The sequence below is a fragment of the Pelmatolapia mariae genome, linkage group LG22, assembly GCF_036321145.2.
Source record: "Pelmatolapia mariae isolate MD_Pm_ZW linkage group LG22, Pm_UMD_F_2, whole genome shotgun sequence".
In the NCBI taxonomy this organism is placed as follows: domain Eukaryota; kingdom Metazoa; phylum Chordata; class Actinopteri; order Cichliformes; family Cichlidae; genus Pelmatolapia; species Pelmatolapia mariae.
The window spans coordinates 23,441,211-23,464,056 of record NC_086245.2 but is presented as its reverse complement, the minus strand read 5'-3'; the positions used below and the strand labels follow the sequence as shown (position 1 = coordinate 23,464,056).

Here is a 22,846-nt window from a genome sequence, read left to right as displayed (position 1 = left end):
CTGACAAAGAGACAGGGAGCAAAAGAAAGGGTATCGGATGAAAAATACGAGGGGACAAAAGGCGTATGGAATGAAAGGGGGGAGAAAATTGAAAAGATGTCACAAGAGAAAAGAAATCGAAAGGGAAAGTGGATGACTATGCAAGAGAGAGATGAGCGGCGGAGAGAATGAAAAGACAAAAAAGTGAGAGGGATAAAAAGGTGAAAGATCAAGGGAGAAGCAAGTAATGAGAGAACAGAAGGAAAGAGAGTAGTGAGGGGGAGGGGGAGAAAGTGTAAAACTGAGGAAATGATGAGGGAGCCGCACCTGTGGATATCCCTGCGCATCCGATATCTGAAAGAGGTAGATGGTGTCTCTCAAGGCAGCCTTCTTTAACGCCAGGGTGAAGACCAGAGTGAACTCCTCTGGCAGGCCATGGGGGAACACCTGGCTGGAGCACAGAAGTTCAGAGGGGTCAGATCCAAGATACTCCTCTATTCACAGGAGCTGCAAACTGTGAAGCTGCACAAAGAGAATGATTAAAGAGGGACTTCTCCAGTTTTATACTAAAAGCTCATGGAGAGTGCTAGCCTCTCATACTTTAGAGAACTCACTGAGAACAAGCAACAAAAGTATTTTTTAAAAATAAGAAAATAGCTAAACTACAAAGAGCTTGTGCTACAAACTAAAAACATAAAGTTTAAAGTTATAATGTGTTTTTGATGCTTTTTGGGGCATTACTCTCTTTATCGAAGGAGAAATGAAAAAGGCAGAAAACACAGGAAAAGAAAAACTGGAATATTCACGGTTTAGGAGTCTATGAAGAATGAATAGAAAACTAAAACTACAGTCATAAGTTCTCCCAGTGATTGCTAACAAAAGGTGTTATGAAGTCATTCCATTGTTTAGGGAAATAGATTTATATCCAGTACTTTTGGTGCTCATTAGGCAATAAAGGTTTGGATGTCTCAACTTCCTTTATATCAGATTTTGAGACACAAACAGTTCTTATCATTTGTATGCTGATGATTTTCTGCTTTATATCACTTTTAAGCCTCAATGTGTTTTAAAGCTTTAATTGCACAGAATTGTTTGAACTGCATAAAAGCCTGGATGTTAAGTAATTTTCTCCAGCTGACTGAGAATAAAGCAGAGATCCTTGTGTGCATCTCTGCCAGCCTAGTCCCCCAGGTCCTTAGAAATCTGGGTTCCCTCTCCTGTTTATATTATCTATTAGAGACCTGGGAATGACTGTTGATGAGAACCAGATGTTAAGGTTGGATTTGAATGTTAAGGCTCTAGTTTGTTCTTGTTTTCATCATCGGAGAACTATAATACATTTTCATCCTACTGCAATTGCTCTGCATCATATTTAGAAATTAATTCAAAGTTCTGCTGTTCACCTTTTGGGTTCTGCATAAAGTACCCGCCTATATTGGCAAACTTTTAATGCCATATGTCACCAGCAGGACTCTCAGGTCCTCTGATCAGGGCTAATCATCCATCCTGAAATGTAGATTAAAAACTAAAGGTGATGGAGACATTGCAGTAGTGGCCCCCACTCTCTAGAATTCTCTCCCATCCAGTTTATTTTCTATGAGCTTATCTGTGTATGCATTCAAAGGCAGCTGAAGACTCATCTTTTTAAATTGGCATTTGGGTAGCATCCACACATTTTCTACCATTTATCCGGGTTCCGGTCATACAGGCAGCAGCCTAAGCAGAGAAGCCCAGACTTCCCACATCCCAAATCTTCTAGCTCACCCGAGTGGTTCCCAACCCAGCCGAGAATCATAATCTCTCCAGCATCCTGCATCTGCCTCAGAATAGGACAGAAGTCTCGCCTCACTTAGTAGTCGTCCAGAAGGCATTCCAGTCAGTCACCTGCAAGGTGCTTTGTATTGTAAGGTAAAGACCATACAATAATAGAAAGGAAACCCCAACAATCAGATGACCCCTATGAGCAAGTACTTGGCAACAGTGGGAAGAAAAAACTCTATATTAACAGGAAGAAAACTCCGGCACAACCAGACTTAGCGAGGGGCAGCCATCTACCAGTTGGGGGTGATTGTTCATGAAAACTACTTGAGTCACTTAAACCTGCAGCAGTCAAACAAATAAGCTAATAATGGCTTCATGTGTGATGCAAAACCTGCCTTCTCAGGGGAAAACCTGCTGCTTAACCTTTTCAAGCCAACACATCTTATGTACTATGTGGCCTCTAAGTGACCTGAAAATCCAACACGTGACATGATGCGTCACATAGAGCCTTTTAAAGTCTCTATGTGACAGCCCCAAAAAGAGATAGTGGTCTAATAAGTCTTAGCAGATCTCTGTAAATATATTCTGTATATGAATATGTATGACCAATAACCTAAACTCATTGGCCAGTCCAGTAAGGAATTAGCTTGGAGAGCAGAAAAGGGAATGTAGTTACTGTACTGCAGCACCACTAAATAATTTGCATGTATAGAAATATTTATAGGTGTGTATACTAAGTGTATTTATTGGTTACGAATATATGTACCAACCTACTGATGGTTATTGTGTGTTATTTGCAAAACACGTCTTCACATGAAGACAGTCAGTAACCAGAGAGTTGCCGTCTCATTTAATTGGGCTTTTACTCATAGGGACAAATCTTTGGGCTCATATATCTTTCCTTCACGTCCTCATGAGCACAGAGTAACAAAGTAATCCTGTGTGTGTTTGTGTATTTACACACTTCTGTGTGAGTCCTGTTCTTTTCCATGCATGTTTCCATTACGTTTCTATTTTGACTGCAGTACAATGCAAAGCCCGTGTGTTACCCTTTGGCATTAATTTTCATAGCAGATAGGGTCCGGCAAGCCTCATCTCTCAGTTGCTGGTCAAGGGCACCTAAGCACATAAATATAATACACATACGCACACACACGCATTCACTACTTGGAAGTGTGCAGATGTATTGAGAGATGAAGGAGCAGCTGGTTTCCCCTTCCTAGAAGTGGGGTGACAGTGATTTATAACTGAGGAAAGATCCAAGGGAAAACAGCCAACTACAGGATGTCAAAACAAAGCGAAGATGAGTGGAAGAAAAGGGTGATAAAGAAAAACACATGAAAGAAAGCAAGTGAAAGATGAGAGAGTAAAAAACTTACAGCAAATTTCTTGGTACGATATGAAAATGCATGAGAATTTGCCTTTAACTAATCCGCACATAGGTAGAGATAATATATAGGAAACTCTGGGGTTCACACAGCTTGTGGAAATGAAATGGAAAAAGCACACGCAAGAAAAAGAAACAGACAGGGAAATGGAGAGGAGAGACAGAAAATCCAATGTTGAGAACACAGTTGTTTTGCTGTCGATTAGTGACATGAGCTGCAGGGCACAAAAGCACTCATAGTACTGAAACTATTGACTTTTAAGTTGGAAGTACTGCAACTTGGCCTATTATGTTCAGGGTCAGACATATACACACAAACATGCAACGGGGAGATAAATCACTCACTGCGGGGCCCAGCAGATTCAGATCTAGACTCTTCTAACTCTGAGAGAAAGTTACTTGTTAAAAAAACAGAAAAGAGAGAGAGAGAAAGAGGAAGGCGGCAGAAGAAAGTCTCTGTGAGCCAGAGAGGCACAGGGGAAGATGGGAAGAGGAAATCTAATGTTGAAATAGCAGATCTCTAGTTTAAGATGAGAATATCACCTGGAGAGGAATACAGACACCCTTATATTGGGTTCTAACTGTGCTGGAATCAATTGCTTTCAGTGGAGAGGACTTCTATCCCTGATGGTTTTATACACAACTAAACGTAAGGAATTTTAAACAGCTAGAACCTGACGGATACACAAAAAAAAGGGAAAAAAGCACAATTTCAAGCTATAGCGGACATGTACTTTTTCCTTTAATGCTAACATTAGCATGCTCGAATTTCCACAATGACAATGCTTGCATGCTGATTTTACAGCTGAAGCTGATTGGAAAATAAATAAAAGCTATCACAATCCTTCTTGAGAGGACAGTCAATGTATGATTTAAATTTCATCAATTTCATCTATCCATGAGTGGAGAGTTTTCTTTCAGAACCACAAATGTCAGTGTCTTGTGCTAGCTGAAACGCCAGGGGATTACCAACATCTTTAGGATTGATCCTCTGGGCACCTTGGCTGCCTCTACAAATTTGTATCAGATGATATGTCAGTCAATTTGACAGCTGCCAGACATTTCACTAAAAGCAAGATACGTCTTCCTGCTGGTAGAGCTAGAGGGTAAACCAAGGTGATCAGTGGAGCAATTACAATATATTCTCTGGAGACCACAAATGTCAGTGCAAAAGTTTACAGCAATCCATCCTGTAGTTTCTGAGATGTTTTGGTTCAGACCTAAGCAGTGGAACAACCAATCAACAAACTGAATAACTGACCGATACTGACATCCCCAGAGGCAGGTGGATAGCACTGCTAATAAATTATGTTCCAGAGCCCCGCCCCCATCTAGAAAAATGACATTTAAGCTGCTGCAGAAAGTTTGATTTAGAGAAGAGAAAAAAGATAAAATCCTACACAGTAAGAATGTTACAGACAACAATAGCTTATATATATGTCTCTCCTTACTGAGTTATCCCGAATCTGCCTTTTTTCTTCAAAAATACAGCTGCTACTTATCTTTGCTCTTTTGCACTTTCATGAGCCCCCACCACTTCAATCTCTTGATCTTAATACTGTAAATTTGTAACTACTTTCTTTTTAATAAGAGCAGCATCAATTTTTAAATTAAACTACAAATTGTACCACTCCTGCTGGGTGATAGTGAGTCCCAAATTCGTTAAACGCATCTCATTTCTGACTTAACTAGCTTCCACCATGGCCTCATTCCATAACATTACAGGACTTCTATACACTGGAGCTGCATAACAGAAACACGCTCGAAGCAACCACATTATATTTCTCTGAAATTAAAATGCGTGTGACCAGCTGTGACCGGTGCCCATTTCACTGTCAGCAGACAGCTGAGAGAGGCGGGAGACGAGTAGCTTCGTCTGTCTGTCACTCATTTGCATTAGCTTGGATTAGCCTGGGATACAAAGCAAAACACCACTTTCCAATTACAGAACACACGTCCTTCACTTGAGTCGGCCTCACAGGCAATGAATTAAAAAGCTGTGTGAGTGACAGCGAGTCGGAGCTGGATGTGCGTTGTTTGTTACTTAGTTTTATAAACACCCCATGCAGCCTGACCTTGCATGAAAAAAGGGGTCAAATCTAACGCAAGATGCCACATCTATGCAGAGCAAAAAAAATATGCTTGCAGGGACACACAAATACTGTACTGCGAAAAGTCTTGAGACGCACCTCATTTCTTCATATTTTGCCAGGAAAATGATAAATAGGTGCAGTTATGTATTAAACTACTTCTTCAGCAAGATGGAAATAAAGCACATGAGGAAGAAAACAGTGTTTGGACAATTCTAACAAGTTTGAAAGTCGATATTTGGTATGGCCACCTTTATCCTTCGACACAGCCTGAACTCTCTTTAAGCTTTCTCGTAATTTCTTTAAGAAGGCTTCAGAATAGTTCTCCAGGCTTCTTGAAGGACATTTAAAGCTCTTCTTTGGATGGTGGCTGCCTTTTGTTCCATTCCCTGTCAACATGATCCCACACTGCTTAAATAATGTTGAAGTCTGAGCTCGGGGGAGATTAATCCATGACTGATAGTGTTCCACTGTGTTTTTTCTATCCAGGTTTTACAGTAGTGGCAGTGTGTTAGTGATCATCACCATACTGAAAAATGAAGCTGTTGCCAAAGAGACGCTTTCTAGATGGAATTGCATGACAGATCAAATATGACTGTACTTTTCTGCATTCATAGTTCGACAACTGGCTGCAATACAGCCCCAAACCATGAGAGAGCCTCCACAGTGTTTAACACATACCTCTCTCCTGACTTACTCTGTACATACTATAGATCAGCGGTACCCAACCCCCGGGTCACGGACTGGTACCGGTACTGGTCCGTGAGTCATTTGTTACCAGGCTGTGAGAGTTGAGGCTCGGGTGTGAAATTCATGGTTTTCAGGATTTTTATTGGTTTTTAATGTTGTTTTTTTTATCGTTTTTATCCTTAACTCAGTTTCCCGTGTGTTATGAATAAATCGTCTTTTTGGTACCGGTACTGGTTTTATTTTGTTGTATTTATCCACGACACCTTAAAGGCCAGTCCATGAAAATACTGTCGGACATAAACTGGTCCGTGGCGCAAAAAAGGTTGGGGACCACTGCTATAGATGATGATTTAAAACTTAGATTCATAACTCCACATAACCTGGTTCCACTGAGTTTCAGTCCAGTTCTCCTAATTTGACTTTCAGATACTGTTCTTCTGCATTGTTCTTCTGGATTTAACCCTTAACTACATCCTTTAACGTCTTGTGCACCTGCACTCTTCTATTCTAAATGTTGGTAACCTGTTCAAAAATCGAAATGGATGCAGGTTAAAGTCATGAGTAAAAACATTATACAACCAAATAACAAAGAAGAAAATTAGCATTCATAGCCATTAGACAATAGCCCTTATTTGATTTGGCTTTCTCAGATTTGGTTTAATCATATAGAGAACCCCACAAATGACAGTGAGTTCTATGTATAGAGCAATTCAAGCAAAATGAAAGGTACCCAGAAGGCAAAGCTGATGTGCTAACATTGATTATTTTCTGTCTCAGTTAAAAAGAAGTCGCCCAGGTAGCGTTCTTCACTGATAAAACTGACAGTGGAGCTCTCAGTGGCATCAAAATTTCAATAATCACAAAATCCCAAACCAGCAGCAGGGAAGAGATGGCGTTCCCATCCTTTCTTTGTATGGTTAGAGGCAAAACAAAAACATCTTGGTATTTCCTCTTTGGCTCCTAAGATGCTGATTTCCCAAGAAGTGACAGTTGTTTTTTCAGTTTTTCTCGCCCCTTTTTCATAAGTACGACTACTCTACAAGTCTGTGACAAACAATATATGTGACACTTTTAGAACAAAACGTCTCAACCGAAAAGAATGTTTTGTAGACAGATTTATCGGGCCTTTCAAGTGAGCGGAGCTCACGGCTCGCAGCGCTGGACAGAGTGATAAAATACTGCGCGCTGACCCAATTGGCACGTTGTGAAAAACTGCTTTATCGGTGGGCAGAGAGAAGCTCATCCAGCCGGAAAAACAGCCAGCACAGAACTCTAATAAGCAATTTTCACACAATTCCAAACACAGTCTACACCCGACTGCTGTGTAATAACAACGTGAACACCCCGAGAAGGCATAATTACACCATGTCAAGCTGCAAAAAGCACGGAAGGGAGTGAAGCCATGAGTTGCTGCATTTTATGGCTGCGGGTCTATTCATGTAGAAATAAGTTAAGAACAAGCTGCCCAATACGGCCTTTAAAATCTTTTTTTTTCTCTTTCCAGCCAACTTTGGCCCACCTACTAATTAAGACGTCACTCTTATAGTTTCTGTTCAGGCAAATAAGTCATGCATTTCATTATGAAAGCTAGTTATAATAAGTACATGCGGTTGCAAGTGGAAAACCAACAAGCTGTTACAGCCCAGTTTACAAGCCAGGGTTGGTGGTGAGGGAAATGAATGGGTATTTCTGGAAATGCAATCACAGCTTGACCCACGGCATACAGATCGCCAAGATTCTGCTTTTTTTTTCTCCTTTTCCTTTTTTTTTTAAACACACTGGACTGCGCTGACATGTTGAGTGAGAGTTCAGAGGCCGAAGAGCTGAGGGTTTTCCGTTTCTCTGCCGTCCTCTTTGTTCAGATACGACATGGAAACAGAGAGCCCGTCCACACAGGCCTCCAGAAAGCTGGAAAACCTGCAGAACGTTCATTATTTCTTTCCCAGTAAAACATCTTCAGCGATCTAAAGCTCCACGCTGCGTGCTCGTGCACGGGTTTGTCCGCAGGTGCGCGGAGAAACAGATGAAACAGATGTACAGCGGACTTACTCGCTGGGTCGTAAGAGCGCAGTCTTGCCCAAGCGGAGGATGACAGCTCCTCGAGGGTTACGGATCTTCTTGACATCTTTGCTCTTGAGCAGGGAAAATCGCCTCACCAGATTAAAACCTGCAAAGGGTAAGGCATTCGTGAGCAGCCACACCAAATAAAAGTCACATAACAGCTGGTGTGTTTGGAGCTCATCTATTAACCGGTGATGTTGGTCCTGGCGCTCTGGGGAAACTTCCAGTCCTCCACTTGTAAGGACGGGCACTGCACATCTGAAATGCAAGGGGAAAAAAAGAAATTAAAAAGGGGGGTATCTAATAAGTGAAAAACCTCGACACGTACTGTAAGACAAGCATGTAAAGAAGTTGGTTCAGAAGCTGTGTCAAACATAACCTCTGACACTTATTACTGAGTGAAATGGACAGAGGTTTTGTTTTAAAAAAAAAAGAGAGTCAGCAGCTTCAAACATATATACATTTGAGAGTAACAGAAATATTGATCTGGTGGAAGGAGAATGGGAGTTGGTGGGGGTGAAAGAGAGTCCGAAAGAAAAAAGAAAAAAAAATACAGTGTAAAACACAGAGAAGAAGATGAAATGAGGGCAAAGCTATGCCGAGTGGAACACAAGCCAGCCTGACAGGTTGTCTCGCACCAAGCTTGTCTGTCGCGGTTGCCTCCGTTTGATGGATGTGTTCTCACCCTGTCAGGGGAGGTTGCAGAGAAAAGTGTTGCCTGTCAGAGCGGACTGCCTGACTACAGGGAGGTGGCTGGGGGCGGGGGGTGGGGGGTGAAACCGGGCAAGCACAGGTAGACGTGGGCCCTGTGAAACGCTATGATCCACCCTTAATTGATCTCTTTGGGGCCAAGGAGCAAGACATTCTGCTGGGCTCAGTTTTGAGATTTTTCTTTTATTATGACTGCAGATAATACGAATGCGATGCCCTGTTTTAATACAAAACTACCTCTTTTGCTGATTGGTTTTCAAAATCATTCACGTGTGCTGAAACTCAGGATGAGAGATTCTAGTTTGTGCCCCATCAATCAGAAGGATGGTCATATTTGACAAACTTAAAGACTATTTTTATGTGACAAAATAACTGTATTCCATTAAAATGTTGGCTTTTTGATATAGCTGGACGTCTTGTAAGTCCCTATTTAAAAGCACGTGTAGAGATAAAGGTGAACGACTTCAGAAGATGATGTGCTTTTTCAATCGCTTATTCAGGGAAAAACATCAACAGAAGTAAGACTCTCTACAAATGTAATTACCCCCCCGGCTTTAAAAGCTAGCATTGCCCACTTCAGTAGAAATAACTCTGCGGCAATTTGCATAATTGCACACCAGTCTCTGACACCTTGCTGAAAATATTCTTTCAGCTGCAAGACGTTTGAAGGGTTTCTTTTCTTTGCATATACTGCTACTTGCAAATCACTCCATAACATTTTAGCAGCCTTCAGATGTGGCGTTGACTAGACCGTTCAATAAGCCTTCATCTGACCAATTGCTTGACGTTCATGTTCTTTGGGTTGTTAACTCTTTGAAAGGTCCAGTTCAACAATCCAGTTCAAAATTCACCTCGTCATTAATATAGCGGGCCCAGGCCTTGTCCCTGAGGTAGAAAAACAACCCCAAGCCATAACAATTCCACCACCATGCTTCACAATTGGCATGAGGATCTTCTTTGGTCTGCACCACACATGCCAACAGCTTTAGAACAGATTCAATTATCTAGCGATGTAATTCTAAAAAGACATTTTACCTAAAGAACAACTAGAGTTGTCTGCTGACCCTGTAATGGAGCATCAAATCCTGGGTGCCTTTTAAAAAATTAACTTTTACTGTCAACAGATTCTAGCAACTGCAAGGCAGCAACTGCAGAGGTGTTATGGTCCAATATATCCATCAATTTATACCACTAAATGGTGTAGCAAGTCAATGTGGTGTGGCGAGTTTCTGCACGAAGAAGTTGTTAAATTCAGAAATTGTGACAGGGAAGGTTGAAAATGTAATATTGCACCTGATTCATGCAGCGCCATCCGCTGTGTGGCACAAACAGAACAGGCATATAGGTAGCTGCTTGCTGACAGTGTATTGTTTTCACCCTGCCTTTAAGAATGCAAAACATCTTGGACAAGTTGAAAACCCGGTATCAGAGGTCAAGTTTTCTAAAAATCTTGTGAATGTAATAACTCTAGAACAAGGCCATGTAGGATCTCCAATAAATCTTCACTTTCTCAAATAACAGTTGAATTTTTACAGATTATGGCAAAGGTTATTTAATGGTTTAATGGTATGTAGGAGCACATAACTAAAGACTAGGTGCTTCTTCTGAGGAAGAGTTTAACTGGAGGACACTGGTCTTTGTTTCTATCACCTAAAAAGAAGACTGAGTAGAGGGTTGAAGAAACTGCCTTTTCTAAAGCCCTGTTAACATCACAAACTATTACTTGGGGACCTCTAGAAACTGGTGATCTTACATTGCCGGTTCTTATATAGTGCTTTTCTACTCTACTTGAGTACTTAAAGCTCATTATACAATGTCTCATTCACTCATATATTCATACAAGCACTTTTTCTACATTTTAAGTGCCTTCTGTTTAATATAGACTCTCTGTTGACTGCATCGGGAGGAACTTTGGGGTTCAGGAACTTCACCAAGGATACTTTGGCATGCATACTGGAGCAGCCAGGGATCGAACCACCAACCTTAAAGTCTTCGGATCATATTAGTCCTGGGCAAATCAGCATCTCTGCTATTCATGTGTTCTTTTTTCTTTTTGCAATCTGTTTTGGTGCTTTATGCACCATTATGTTATGGAGTCTACAATGGAAACTATAAAAAGGAAATTTTGGTTGACTTTTGGTTTTGCAAATTCATAGAAAGAACAAGTTAAAATATACTGCAAAAGCAGTCTAAAAAAAGTGCCCCAAATTCCTGACTTTTAACTAATTTAGTTACATTTACATTTTCCATGCTATTTTGTTACATAAAAATGTTCGATGTATTGAAATCTGGTCAAATGAAATGTACTTGATTTGTACTCAATTTAGACCAAGCACATGTTCCTTAATAATGAATTGCTTTCAAAAATCTCAAAATTATTGCTTCATACTTATTAAAAGTGAAGAATTTTTATTCAGTGTAGGTTGGATACGTTATTCCTTTGTAGGTAAGGAACCTTTTGCTATCATTAAGGAAACTCAACCATTAATATTAATGTCAGTAAAACTGACATTAACACAAAGTTCAATTTTCCAGAGCTGCACAACAAACACAGATGTAAGAGTTTAATCACATTAAACAACACAGCAATACTAATCTTGTGCAAATAGGGCTTTACTCCCTGGAGTCCTAGGGAATGTCTTTTTGATGAAACGGGCAGTGCGCTTCAGGGAGTATTGCCTTGAAGCATGCAATACGAAGATACTGTGTATGTTTCCAAGCAAAATGCAGCTTTATCAAAGCTCACAGCAAAACGGGGTGAAATAGAGGAATATAATTCCTCGAATAATAACAACCAACCAACTTTAATCAAGACCCTGGAATTTAATTTCACGGAGGCCAGCTCAAAAAAAAAGAGGAAAGAATTAAATCCCTTTTAGCTGTTCATCACTTTTTCACTTTTTATCAAGATCATCACTTTACGCAGTGCAGTTTTTTGCCCATTTTTGGTTCCAAAATACAAATGACTGTACTGCAAAGCGCAGCACATTTTGTCCCGTGAGCCCCCCACCAGTGTGTCATTTTCTTATTGCTGTCAACAAATACAAATCAAGCCGCGGAAAAGAGATGTCATGCAGCAATGTTGCGGCACGCTAAGAGAGGGGTGAGATTAAAAGTAAAAGAAATCAGACGTGTTGGACGTGACTTCCGAACAACGGATCCGGTGGAGAAGGTATCGAGCGCTGCTTTAGAGTTTTCTCAGCTGTCTGATGTTGTCACTCATTCTTAAATCCTGCCTTCGCGCCCTCTCTCACTCGCACAGTCACACATGCTGTATTCATAATTTGAATTCTCCATCCTGAAGCCTAATCTGCCAACTCAGCACAAAGTGCAATGTGCAGCCTCACAAGCGCACACACACACATATCCACACACACACACACACACACACACACAGAAAGAGTGTATCTTCATATCTCCCACTGAGAGTTTTTTTTTTAAGTCAAGACATGGTATGATCTGCTTTTTGTTGCTGCTTAGGCTGCTTCCCCCCCCCCCCCCCCCCCCCTTTTGCGTTTTGCGTGGGGGTTGGTTTCATCACTGCCGCAGTTCCATCAGACGGAATAGAGATGAAGGCTTTGTCAGGTGTGGAGTGGAGAGACCCTGGCTGCAGGCAAACGGGCAGCACAATAAAAAGTTAAACAGCGCAATAGAGGAGAAGGTGGAGAGATGAGGAGGGAGGAACAAAGGAGAGCAGAGAGAGAAAAAAAAGAGAAAGTGGAAACATAACAGGTAATGTAAGGTGTGAAGTGTCACTTCAGGAAAAGCAACTTACCCCACAACACCCAGACCAGCACTCCCCAGGCTATAGTTTGCTTTTTCTGAGGTAACACTAAGAATAGCTGTATTATGTTGCAAGATAAAGAAATTAAGTTTGAAGAGGCATCTTTTAGGATTAAAAAAGAAGCTTTTATCTCTCCTGTGACAATTTTAGGATACCTAAGCTTCATGTTCATGTTCAACTTTCAGCATGCTTAAAGCACAACAGCCTTCAGCAACTTAGAATTTGAGTAAAAAGAAACCCTAAGTAGAGCATATAGATTAGAGACGTATAGATTTAACGTGCTCGTTTCCAACCCTGTCCCTCCTGGTGACTCCCACAACAAATCTTAGCATCTTTAACTCTGCCACCTCCACTCAACCTTCTGTCTTTTTGTCCGTACCACTTCCAAATTCTCTCTCACTCTTTCTGCTATCCGTCTGCCGCAAATCAACCTCGACACTCATCTCCACCCACTCCAACCTGCCTGCACTCTCTTCTTCACCCCTCTTGTGTGCTGTCGATTGCTTTGAATGGTTGAAGCTAGGTATTTAAACTCATCCACTTTCACTACCTCTACTCCTTTTTTCACCATTTCCCCTGCTTCCCTCCCACACGCACATTCCTCTTTTATCCAGTGCATACCTCCACTTCGCCAGGCTCCCCCTACTCTCACTACGGGTCATGTCAATGCCATCTGCAGACATTAAAGTCTGCAGAGACTCCTACCTGACCTTGGCTATTAACATGTCCAACACCTCTGCATATAAGAAAGAGCTCTGAGCTGATACCTGCTATAATCCCACCCCCATCTTCAACCTGTCACTCCTACTGCACACCTCACTGCTGTCTAGTTGTCCTCATCTATATTCTGTACCACCCTCACATACCTCTCTACCACCTCTGACTTCCTCATGCTTCACCAAAGTTCCCCTTGAGCCATAAAGACAATGCACCTCCTTATGAACTTATGAAGTATGCTAGTGGTCCATATCATTATACTGGAAGTTGACAACCAGTTTCTAGGCCTGTGTAACTGAGTCCTTACATAATTCAAAGTCACTGTAGAACAAATGAGTTATCTTCCTCTCTGCTATTGGCAGCACTAAATTGTGCTAGCTGTGTCCTGATTGCACAATGTAAAGATTTTTAACTTGCTAACTTGAAGCTTTAACATGCTAACATATTAGCATTACACTAATAACAGCTAAGGCTGCTAAAGTTAAAGCTAACAGACTCTATAAACAGTTCAGTGCTTTAAAAAACTTTCAGCAAAGAGAATGTAACACCCTTTCCAGAACACATACACTGGGAGAGGCTTTTCTCATGACTCACAGCTAGGAGAGTGTCCATTCTAAACATGCTTATTAGCAATAGTGACACAACGCAACCTCAACCCAGTGTTGCTAACTCCTCAGTAAGGAAAATCGCTACTGGCTGTCCTAAAAGTCGCTAGAAGTCGCTAAATGACGTCATCACCTAATTTGCATAATTGGTCATGCTAATGTAATTGTAACCTACGTTGTAGGAGAGAAAAATAACACCGTGGAAGAGACATAAAGGGAGCTAACAACGTCCTAAATGCATTTAGAGTTTATTTAGAACTACAAATTAAATTTCTTTTAGGAATTATTGTTTTTTTTAATGCCACAATTCCAATCCTGCTCCTTTATCCAGGCTTAGACCGGCAAAAGTGACTTGAAATAGGCACTCTGGTGGAGTTACTTTGTGTGTGTGTGTGTTTATAAGTAGTTTTAAACCTTGTGACCCACAAAACAACATAACAGTAAAAGAAGAACTGACTGCGTTACAGTCAGTACGGGAGTAGCGGCTTTGCTCATGCGCGATTCATTTGCAGTTTGGACGCACAGATGGGAACATCTCCTGCCCTGATAGCAGCTGGGGGAGGACTATACTCCTCCCGTGAGCGCTTTTGCACGAGCGAGGTGCCCACGGCAGCACCCACTGCTTGTTGAGAGTAAGAGCGATACGCGCTTTCACGTCAAAAAGTCGTCATAAGTGAGTCTCCAATAACACCAGAAAAGTCGCCAGATTTGTCGCTAGTCACTTTTTAGAAGAAAAGTCGCTAAGGGGGTCTGAAAACTCGCTAAATATAGCGACAAAGTCGCTAAGTTGGCAACACTACCTCAACCTCGCCCTATAGGTCCTAAACAAGTAGATCAAATCACCGGTTAGACACACATACAGAAATTCTTTGATTTACTAGTGAGGGATTATTAGGCTAATGGATAGGCTAATTTATGGATCGCTCTCTAATAATAAATGCAGTATTCCAGATAAAAGGATGAGGAGTGGGAATGAATTCTGTTATTTTCAGGTAACTAGTTAAACATTATTGCTATAAATGCTGTGCATACTTTTTTAAACTGTTTGATCTCTACTTTCACTCAAGGAAGAAACAAACTACTTTCACATAACTCAAAGGATCGATGATTTTTTAGTGGACTGTAGAATACTCAGGCAGTTTGGCAGTGGACCCACTACGGAACTTGAACCCCATTTCCTCTCAAGCTGTGATCAAATGAAAGCATTTGCTTGTTGACAAGCTAATTAGCTCAAAGTATGACTGCCACTCCAGGATCCTGCTAGTAGCTGCATGTAGCCTTAAAGAGATTGGATGGTCTTGGCTGGGTTCACTTCCTCTTTGATGGGTTGTGTTTGAGCCTTGCCAAAGCAGGTAATGATACTACACTGGCAGTCACAGAGCACACTGCTGAGCGTGTTCCCCTCAGGTCTCCGCATTGCCAAAGATAAAAATTCAAGACATGTAAAGGTCTTTAGTGAGGTAAAACTCTATTTTTTGATGTATACATGCTTACATTTAGCTTGGAGGCTTAAAAAGTACAAACGTGTCAGGCAAGAATCACACCTGGATGATTTAATGTTCCAAATATACAGACAGTGAGAAAATTCAAACGCAAGTTTAGGCTCATACCCTTGAGGCATTCATTATGACACGGAACTATGCGTAAGTACATAGTTATTCACTCGACTTTCGCTGACCTGCTATTATATTTCAGTAAAAATAAGTTGCATTTGACCTTTTTTTTTGCATTTTGTGTGATATTTAACAAACTTTCAAAGGTTAAAGTAGCAGTGGCCTTATCTACCAGTGCCTCATTGTGGTCAGGCCTGTGTTTTAGTTTTGTCTTCTGAGCAGCAGAGACTTGGCAGGGTACTTTCTTCAGAGGAAGGAGGTCACAAGTCTGCTCACAGTGTCAAGAGTATGTGCTGTGTGGTTTGGAATAAGAGATCGCGTGGTGCTTATTGAATGTGCCTTACAATGTGGCATTGCAAGATAATTGGACCAGGCTGCTGATCAGCAGAAAGTCAGGCTCAGTGGTAGTCTTCCACTTCCTCGGTCGATTAAAGACATGGAACATATAGGAAGCAAAGAGACATACTGGGTGATGCATTTGATAGTTTAACACAATAAATGTACGGTAAACCTGTAAGGAAAGAGCTAAATGATGGTGGTAATAAAAAAAAAATATAACAAAAAATGACAGAGGGAGACGATGTGTGTCTTACTTGCCCTGTCGGGCAAACGAGCCAGATGATAGAGAGCATTCCTGGTTATTTTCCAGAGATAAAATTGCAGTACAGAGGAGTGGAAAGACTTAAAACACAGCACTGCGAGGAGATGAGCTCACTCATTTTCCCCTTGTAGGCCTCTGGCTCAACTTCATATGCTCTCACAAGTACACACACACACACACACACACACAGATATAAACTGAATCATGACGCAGATTCACAAGCTCTGCACAGCAATAAACGCAGACAATTCGGATTAAATAATGTTTGGCATCCTGTACGTGCATGTGCGTAAAGAAGTGTGAAAGGTAAATAATGACTATTATGATCATATCCGTGCATTGTTCAGTGCTTGAACGCAATCCAGTATCCCACTGCTTTCTTAACTCCCCCTTGCAGAACACAGTTAAACAATCAGGGCTCGAACTACAAACTAGGCCAGCAGTCACATTCTGAATGACCCCTTGAAACTTCAAGTTCACTGGATGCACAAACAGGCTCGATTTTATAAGGTGATCAGCAATAGATACTCCCTAATGTGGTGCTTTAATGATGGTGCAGTGTCTAACACATCTGTTTAAAATCCTCCTTATGTGTCCAGTATCTGTTGAATGTGAAAAGCATACAGTTCACATTCACATTTATGTGCTAAAAATTAGTTTGCATCACAGGATATAGGGGACCACTCAGAATATCTCAGCACTGATTTTAAGGACCTACAGTAAACCAGCAAAATAGTCCCAACACAGTAAAAATCACAAAGGAGGGAAATGAGATAAAGGCAGCAACTAAAAACACGGTAAGTAGGCACGGCACAAGCAAGAAAGCACAATGCAGGTACAGACAGAGGGAGCTACAACCATCCATACATAACTCATGTGCTACAGACTGGATACTGTCAATACTTTATAGTGAAGAATGTCAGCATTTTGACTTTAACTATGTGGACTAGACAGCTGGTTAGACTCTAGTACTCCAGCTTGACTCTTCAACACTAGTTTTACTTAAATCTGCTTTCCTGCTGCAATGTCAGGAAATTACCAGCAAGCAGTGATTTGGACGACACGGAGGAATTGTGTGTGTGCGTATGTGATGCTTGCTGGGACTAAGTATTATTGCTGCACTTGAGAAAGCACTTTCTTTCAACCACTGGAGGGAAGGACTCAGGGGAACTGCGAGCTGACTCAGTCTCATCTAAAATGCTCCGACTAGGGCCTCCCAAGGGGGTCCCACTCCTCCACAAAGTTCCCTTCAGAGCTCAGCCAGCTATGGAGGATTGCTCGGCCCCCCAAGTGATATCACAGATCCGGCCCCGAGAACATACTGACAGTGCGATAAGGGAGCACGGCAGTTGAAAGCAAAATAAATAAAGAAAGAAACGAGAAAATACATCACTCTTGCTTGTTTTCTGGGGTTTCTGTGTACTTCTCGCACACTTTATACTCATGGTTACACGTGGTAACTACATGCACGTTCTCCCCTACACCGACAAACAGTCGAGCTAGCGTTTCATCATGCGTGCAGACATGTTTCTTCTATACAACTACACAACCTCAAATGACTGACGGATCATAAAGAGGAACAAAACCGCACATGGTAAACACACACGCCTCTTTGCCACAGCCTGACCACGCAGCTACCAAAAGCCACCAGCGTTGCGCACGCAGGGTGTAATTACGCTCTTTTCTTTGTTGCCTTGGGGCCTTCATACTTACAGGGCACATACCCACACAGACAGACACGTGTCAGAGGATACACATCCTGTTTAGAACTTTTTTTTAAAAGTATTGCTTTAGGCAATAAAGGCACATCTTTGCAACTTCACTGTCATTTTGACATTTAAAAGAAAGAGTTTGAGGGCAACATGTTCCTTTTTGTGACCTTTAATATGCAGTAGCATTTTGTTCACAGCTTGTACAAAAGGAAAACTTAATAAATAAGAAGGATACAAAAAGAGCTCCACAAAAGATATGTACTTGATTTTCTTTTTGTACAGTCAGTACCCATTTGGAAAAATAAAAGAGAAAAATAAACTCTCCAGTGCACTCGTTTACTGTTTTGCTTAGAGCTCAATGGGACATTCTGTCCATGCAAGCTGAGCCTAAAGCTAGTATCTTGTTAGTTTAATTTAGCTTTGCAAAAGCAGCAAGTTTACTTACTAGCTTAATATTTATTTAGGTAACAGGTAAGCTTTTATCTAGCCACTTTTATTTAAGCAAACCGTGAATCATTACCCAACAATATCTCATCATCCCTGATGATTAGAGCCTGACTGATGTATCGGCAGGTCGATATTATCTGCCGATATTAGCTATTAGCAAACCTGTTAGCATCAATGAAAAACTGACTGAAAAGTATGAAAATAATTTAATTAATATGCAGACTAAATTATAATCAGAAAAGCTCATTTGAAAAGTAACGAAGAGACAGGAGAAACATCATTAGAGTCAAGCACAATAGGCAGAAATCATTACAAAAAGGGTTTAGGTTAGCATAAATAAGACAGCAGTTTGTTTCTTAGATTTACAGTGTCCATGCTTTTTTATGCACAGCCACAAGAGGGCGCACTCCTGTTTAAGATATTTTTCTTAGTATTATTATTATTATTATTATTTTTAAATCAAATTATTCCTTTTGTTAAACAAAACATTGTTCAAAATTTTACATTTCATTACCTATGCAAATAAATAACTAGGGTTTACATCTTCTGTAAAGGCATGACTCACCTTGTTTGGACACCAGAGGGTCACACGATCCAAATCTGATGGCCAGCAGAGCCAGAGAGGAGCAGAGAAGCCACATGGTTTCACTCCTCCAAAAAACACCACCTCACCTCACTACAGCCACCAGCTGATGGATAAACACAGAGAAAAAGGGAAAGTCAAAAAAGTCAAATCCCTCCTTCATTCTGTCAACATGCCACCCAGTTTGCTTACTCTGCCGACAGCTGTGCATTATGCTTGACTCCTAAATAGACGTTGATGTATATTTATGAGTCAGTCACAGTTGATGTGTTAATTATGTAGTATGATGCCGGCTTTGTTAGTGGCATATGAATTAACCAGAATGGTCCTCATTAAGTTGTGTAACTCTATAAAGTCTGATCATAGTCATTATCCTGTCCATCTGGTTGGCCTTTGACTGGGCAGCTGCTACACACACTCTGACACATACATGTGAATATATATATATATATATATATATATATATATATATATATATATATGGGAATTACATTTAAATGCAGCCACATTTGACCATGAGCACATGCGCTTATTGACGCAAACAAAGCAGCAAATGCAAGACAACAAAGCAAAAGATGCACATGAAAGCAAAATGATTTACATGCAGGACGGTTGGTCTAGAGTCAAACAGACAGAGGGGCCAAAACACACAAACACATCTGGAGACTATTCCACTGGAGCCATTGTTCTGCTGTACCAGATGCTTCCACGTGGCCAAACAACAGGCACACAGACACACACACACAAAGGCATGCATAGATTAAAATGCATGCCACGTATAAATAATCATTATATCTTGGCTGCGCAGTCTCTCTCCCTTACTACAGTAGCTCATTTATAAACGCACACAAGAATGTACGTGCATAAACACACTAATCCCGCCCACTTGCGTATAACCCGCGTAAACACATCCCAGCTGACCTGGACTTGCCCTCGACATGTGCTAGGACCCCATAATTCTGTAGTGTTTACAGGTTCAGCAGGGCCCCTCAAGGCAGGCAGGCAAGCAGACTGTATCTCTGAACACACACCTGTGCTGTCTGCCAGGAGAAATGACCCCCACACTCCCCTGGGGCTACAAAATGTGGTGTGTGAATACCATCCAGCTTGACCTGACTTCTGTAGCAAGCTGTTAAAAGACAATATGGTGGAGGACGGTGCTTCAAATTATGTTTTGGAGAAACAGAGACAGCCTGACCTGCCCCAGACTTTCATTTGGAGTATGCAGTCCACTTTGGGAGCTGTTGACTTAAGTAGTGTGGCTCAGTTCAAATACTCCACTTAGTATATTTTCATGTACCATAATATGTACACATTGTGCTTGTATACACAGTGTACTGTGAAGAAATTTTGACAGGTTAGCTAAATTAAACGCTGTAAACTGTGAACTAAGAATACGAACGGTGTCAACTATAGCCTACAGGAGTGTTGCCAGGCCTGTGGTGCCTTTTTCTTTATTTCATATTAACTAGTGAGTGAACCAAAATTCTGCTGCAGATACTAATTTTGGTGACTGTTAAGTGATGCACAGGTAATGTAAGTTGAACAAAACATGCAAAACAAACAGGGAACCTAATATTGTTTTGGGAATAACGAATACGAAAATCCCAAAGTTTTTGATTTGTAAGAAATGCTTTTGAAAAACATATATATGTTAAATATTGCTAACATTTGTTGGGAATAAATATGCTACAATCAGTGTAGTAAGAAAAGGACGATGTTTGAAATATAAGACTTCGACGTCATGCTAGCTGCTCCATTTTTGTAACTATTGTAACCTGCGTTATATTAAATTTGGTTGTACATAATACTACATTTTTCAGCAGGGACGATGGCACTATTAGGTACATAAATACCAAACAATATCATAATAAATTAACATAATGTATTTCCTGTAATTCTTTTTTTAAACTGCTGCTGCTGTTAGCTTGCTAAGCTAGCACTGACGTCATCATTAATGGTGATATCATATGATGGTTTCGTTGACTAAAAATAGTTTAGTAGTCAAGACGGTAAGAGTGAACACAATTTGCTCTTAACTTTTTGGCCCATTCTGAGTACACCATTGTACTCCTGGAGCAACTCATTTAGCCATGATGATAGGAACACTATTATGCATGCAATATTGCAAGTTCAAGTACCCTGAGACACAGCACAGGTGTGGTTGCTTTTTCTTCCATATTTTTATTTTGGGTTACCGGTTTATTTAAGAACCAAGGTCTTTGCAAGATCCTGTAGAATCATGCTAAGCCACAAATGATCTGTCGGCACTACTGTTGCCAGCATGCGTACTATTAAGGTGAAACTATCTGTTAGCTAAATGACAAGAAGAATACGTTAAAAAACGTGTTTTCTCCTGCAGCCGGATGGGTGGGAAGTTAATCAAAGCCTTAGACAGCTATGTTTGAGCAGTTTGAAGCTACAGCCATTATTATAGGCTTCATGCCACATGATCACAATAATAAGAAAGTTCACACAGTACATAATGCATAATGCATCACAGTCCACAGAACACAAGCTGGGGGAAAAGTTACAGCTCATTGCTATTATTATCTGGCCATAATCCAAAACAGTTTAATAGGCTTCCTGATATAAGTTGCTATGGATGTGTCTCTTTCCATTTCTGTCTCTGCACTGCATTCATAGCTTGCAATAACAGATACAGTAAAGCCAGGATTGGGTTACGCCACTGGGCTTGCCGCAGGCCCGGCCATGACTCGGTGAGCAGGCCTGTGAGTGATTGGGTCACTGGTTACGGATAAGACACAGGAAAGAAAACAGGAACAGATGTCTAACTGTTATAGCTCTAAAAGCCGAAAGACAAGGAGTGACAGACAGAAGTAATGACCAGCATCCACAATCACAGCCCAGCCCAGTAGTACCAGTACGTTTTATGGATTTGAATACACATACAGAATGAGCCATTGACACAGTCTCACATAATAACCGAGGCTCTTGTGCTCAGGGCTTAGCAATTTTCACTGTCCTGCATTTCATCACAATTGCCACTGTTTACAGATGGAACAACATCTCTAGCACAAGCCTGTTTAGAGGAACACATTCTGACAGAGTTAAATGAAACATGTCCACTTTATGGCCTGACAAGAGAATTGCTTATATTGCTTATTAGCCACCCAGACATGGATGATTAAATAACAGTGATCCAACAGCCCACTGTTTAGAATAGTTTGCATCTGTTTAGATTGAAGAACCCGGTGTAAATGTGTCTGTCATTCACTATCTGAGGGTTCATTGCTTTTCCAGCTGTCTCTCACAGCATCCAGAAGCAAGAAGACTGATAGGGGGCAGTTTACAATCTAGTCTGCTTCCAATCTACTCTAGGCTATCACACAAGAAAACACACAATCCAAGAGTGGTATTGCTGCTGAGTTGTGAAAGCAACTTCCTGATTGGCCACCAGTTTGTGACCCTGGCTCAAAATCCTCAAGGGAAGTTCTCTCTGAGAAGAGGCTGTACATGGAATTCAGCCATCAAACAGAATCCCCTCCCTGCCTTATAGGTCAGGTAGCCCGCCTGTGTGCGTTCGTGTAAAGTACAACATGTGTTCTACAGAAGGCGAAAGGGGCTGCCATACAGAGTGGTCAGACATACTGAATAGGAAGTCAACAGAGGCTCATTTATGCAGATGAGCACACACACAGTGACTCAAGCCATTTAACACCATGCTCCAGAAGCTACCGTTCAACAACACAATCACAAACTCAATTTCTGTTTACGAGGTGCTTCAAAATCAGCTCTGCTAATTGTTAGTGTGAGTAAGGTTGGTCAATTCCTATTGTGAGAAAACTAAAATAATTGTTGGGCTGCTGTGAGCCCTGCATTCCTCCAGAGAATGCATGGCTGAAAAAAACTAGAGTCTACTTGCCTAGAGCGTCTATAGCAGTTCTGCATAGCTGTAATACAGATGTTATGCTAAAATGCTGATTCAAATATTGACACTTACTACATTCAATATCTTCATTTAGCGTGTACCAGTGAGATTTAGAACTAAACACAAATGCATGCAAATATAAATACACTACAGGAAAACTTTAACTTGGACCCTATAATGGTCATTTATGGTCAGATGGATCAGAGGGTTTGC

At 41.0% G+C, this 22,846-nt stretch overlaps 1 protein-coding gene across 4 annotated transcripts in view; it reads right to left on the bottom strand.

Annotated features, from left to right (window-relative positions):
* Nucleotides 1–22,846, bottom strand: part of col16a1 (collagen, type XVI, alpha 1) — a 108,499-nt gene that overhangs the window by 54,150 nt on the left and 31,503 nt on the right. For all 4 annotated transcript variants that reach the window (XM_065471142.1, XM_065471143.1, XM_065471146.1 and 1 more), the window contains 4 exons: nucleotides 18,724–18,847; nucleotides 8,158–8,226; nucleotides 7,957–8,074; nucleotides 307–430 (listed from right to left, as the gene is read on the bottom strand). In XM_065471142.1, coding sequence (XP_065327214.1) covers nucleotides 307–430; nucleotides 7,957–8,074; nucleotides 8,158–8,226; nucleotides 18,724–18,799 — 387 coding nt within the window. In that variant the 5' untranslated portion in view covers nucleotides 18,800–18,847. The remainder of the gene's footprint in view (nucleotides 1–306; nucleotides 431–7,956; nucleotides 8,075–8,157; nucleotides 8,227–18,723; nucleotides 18,848–22,846) is intronic.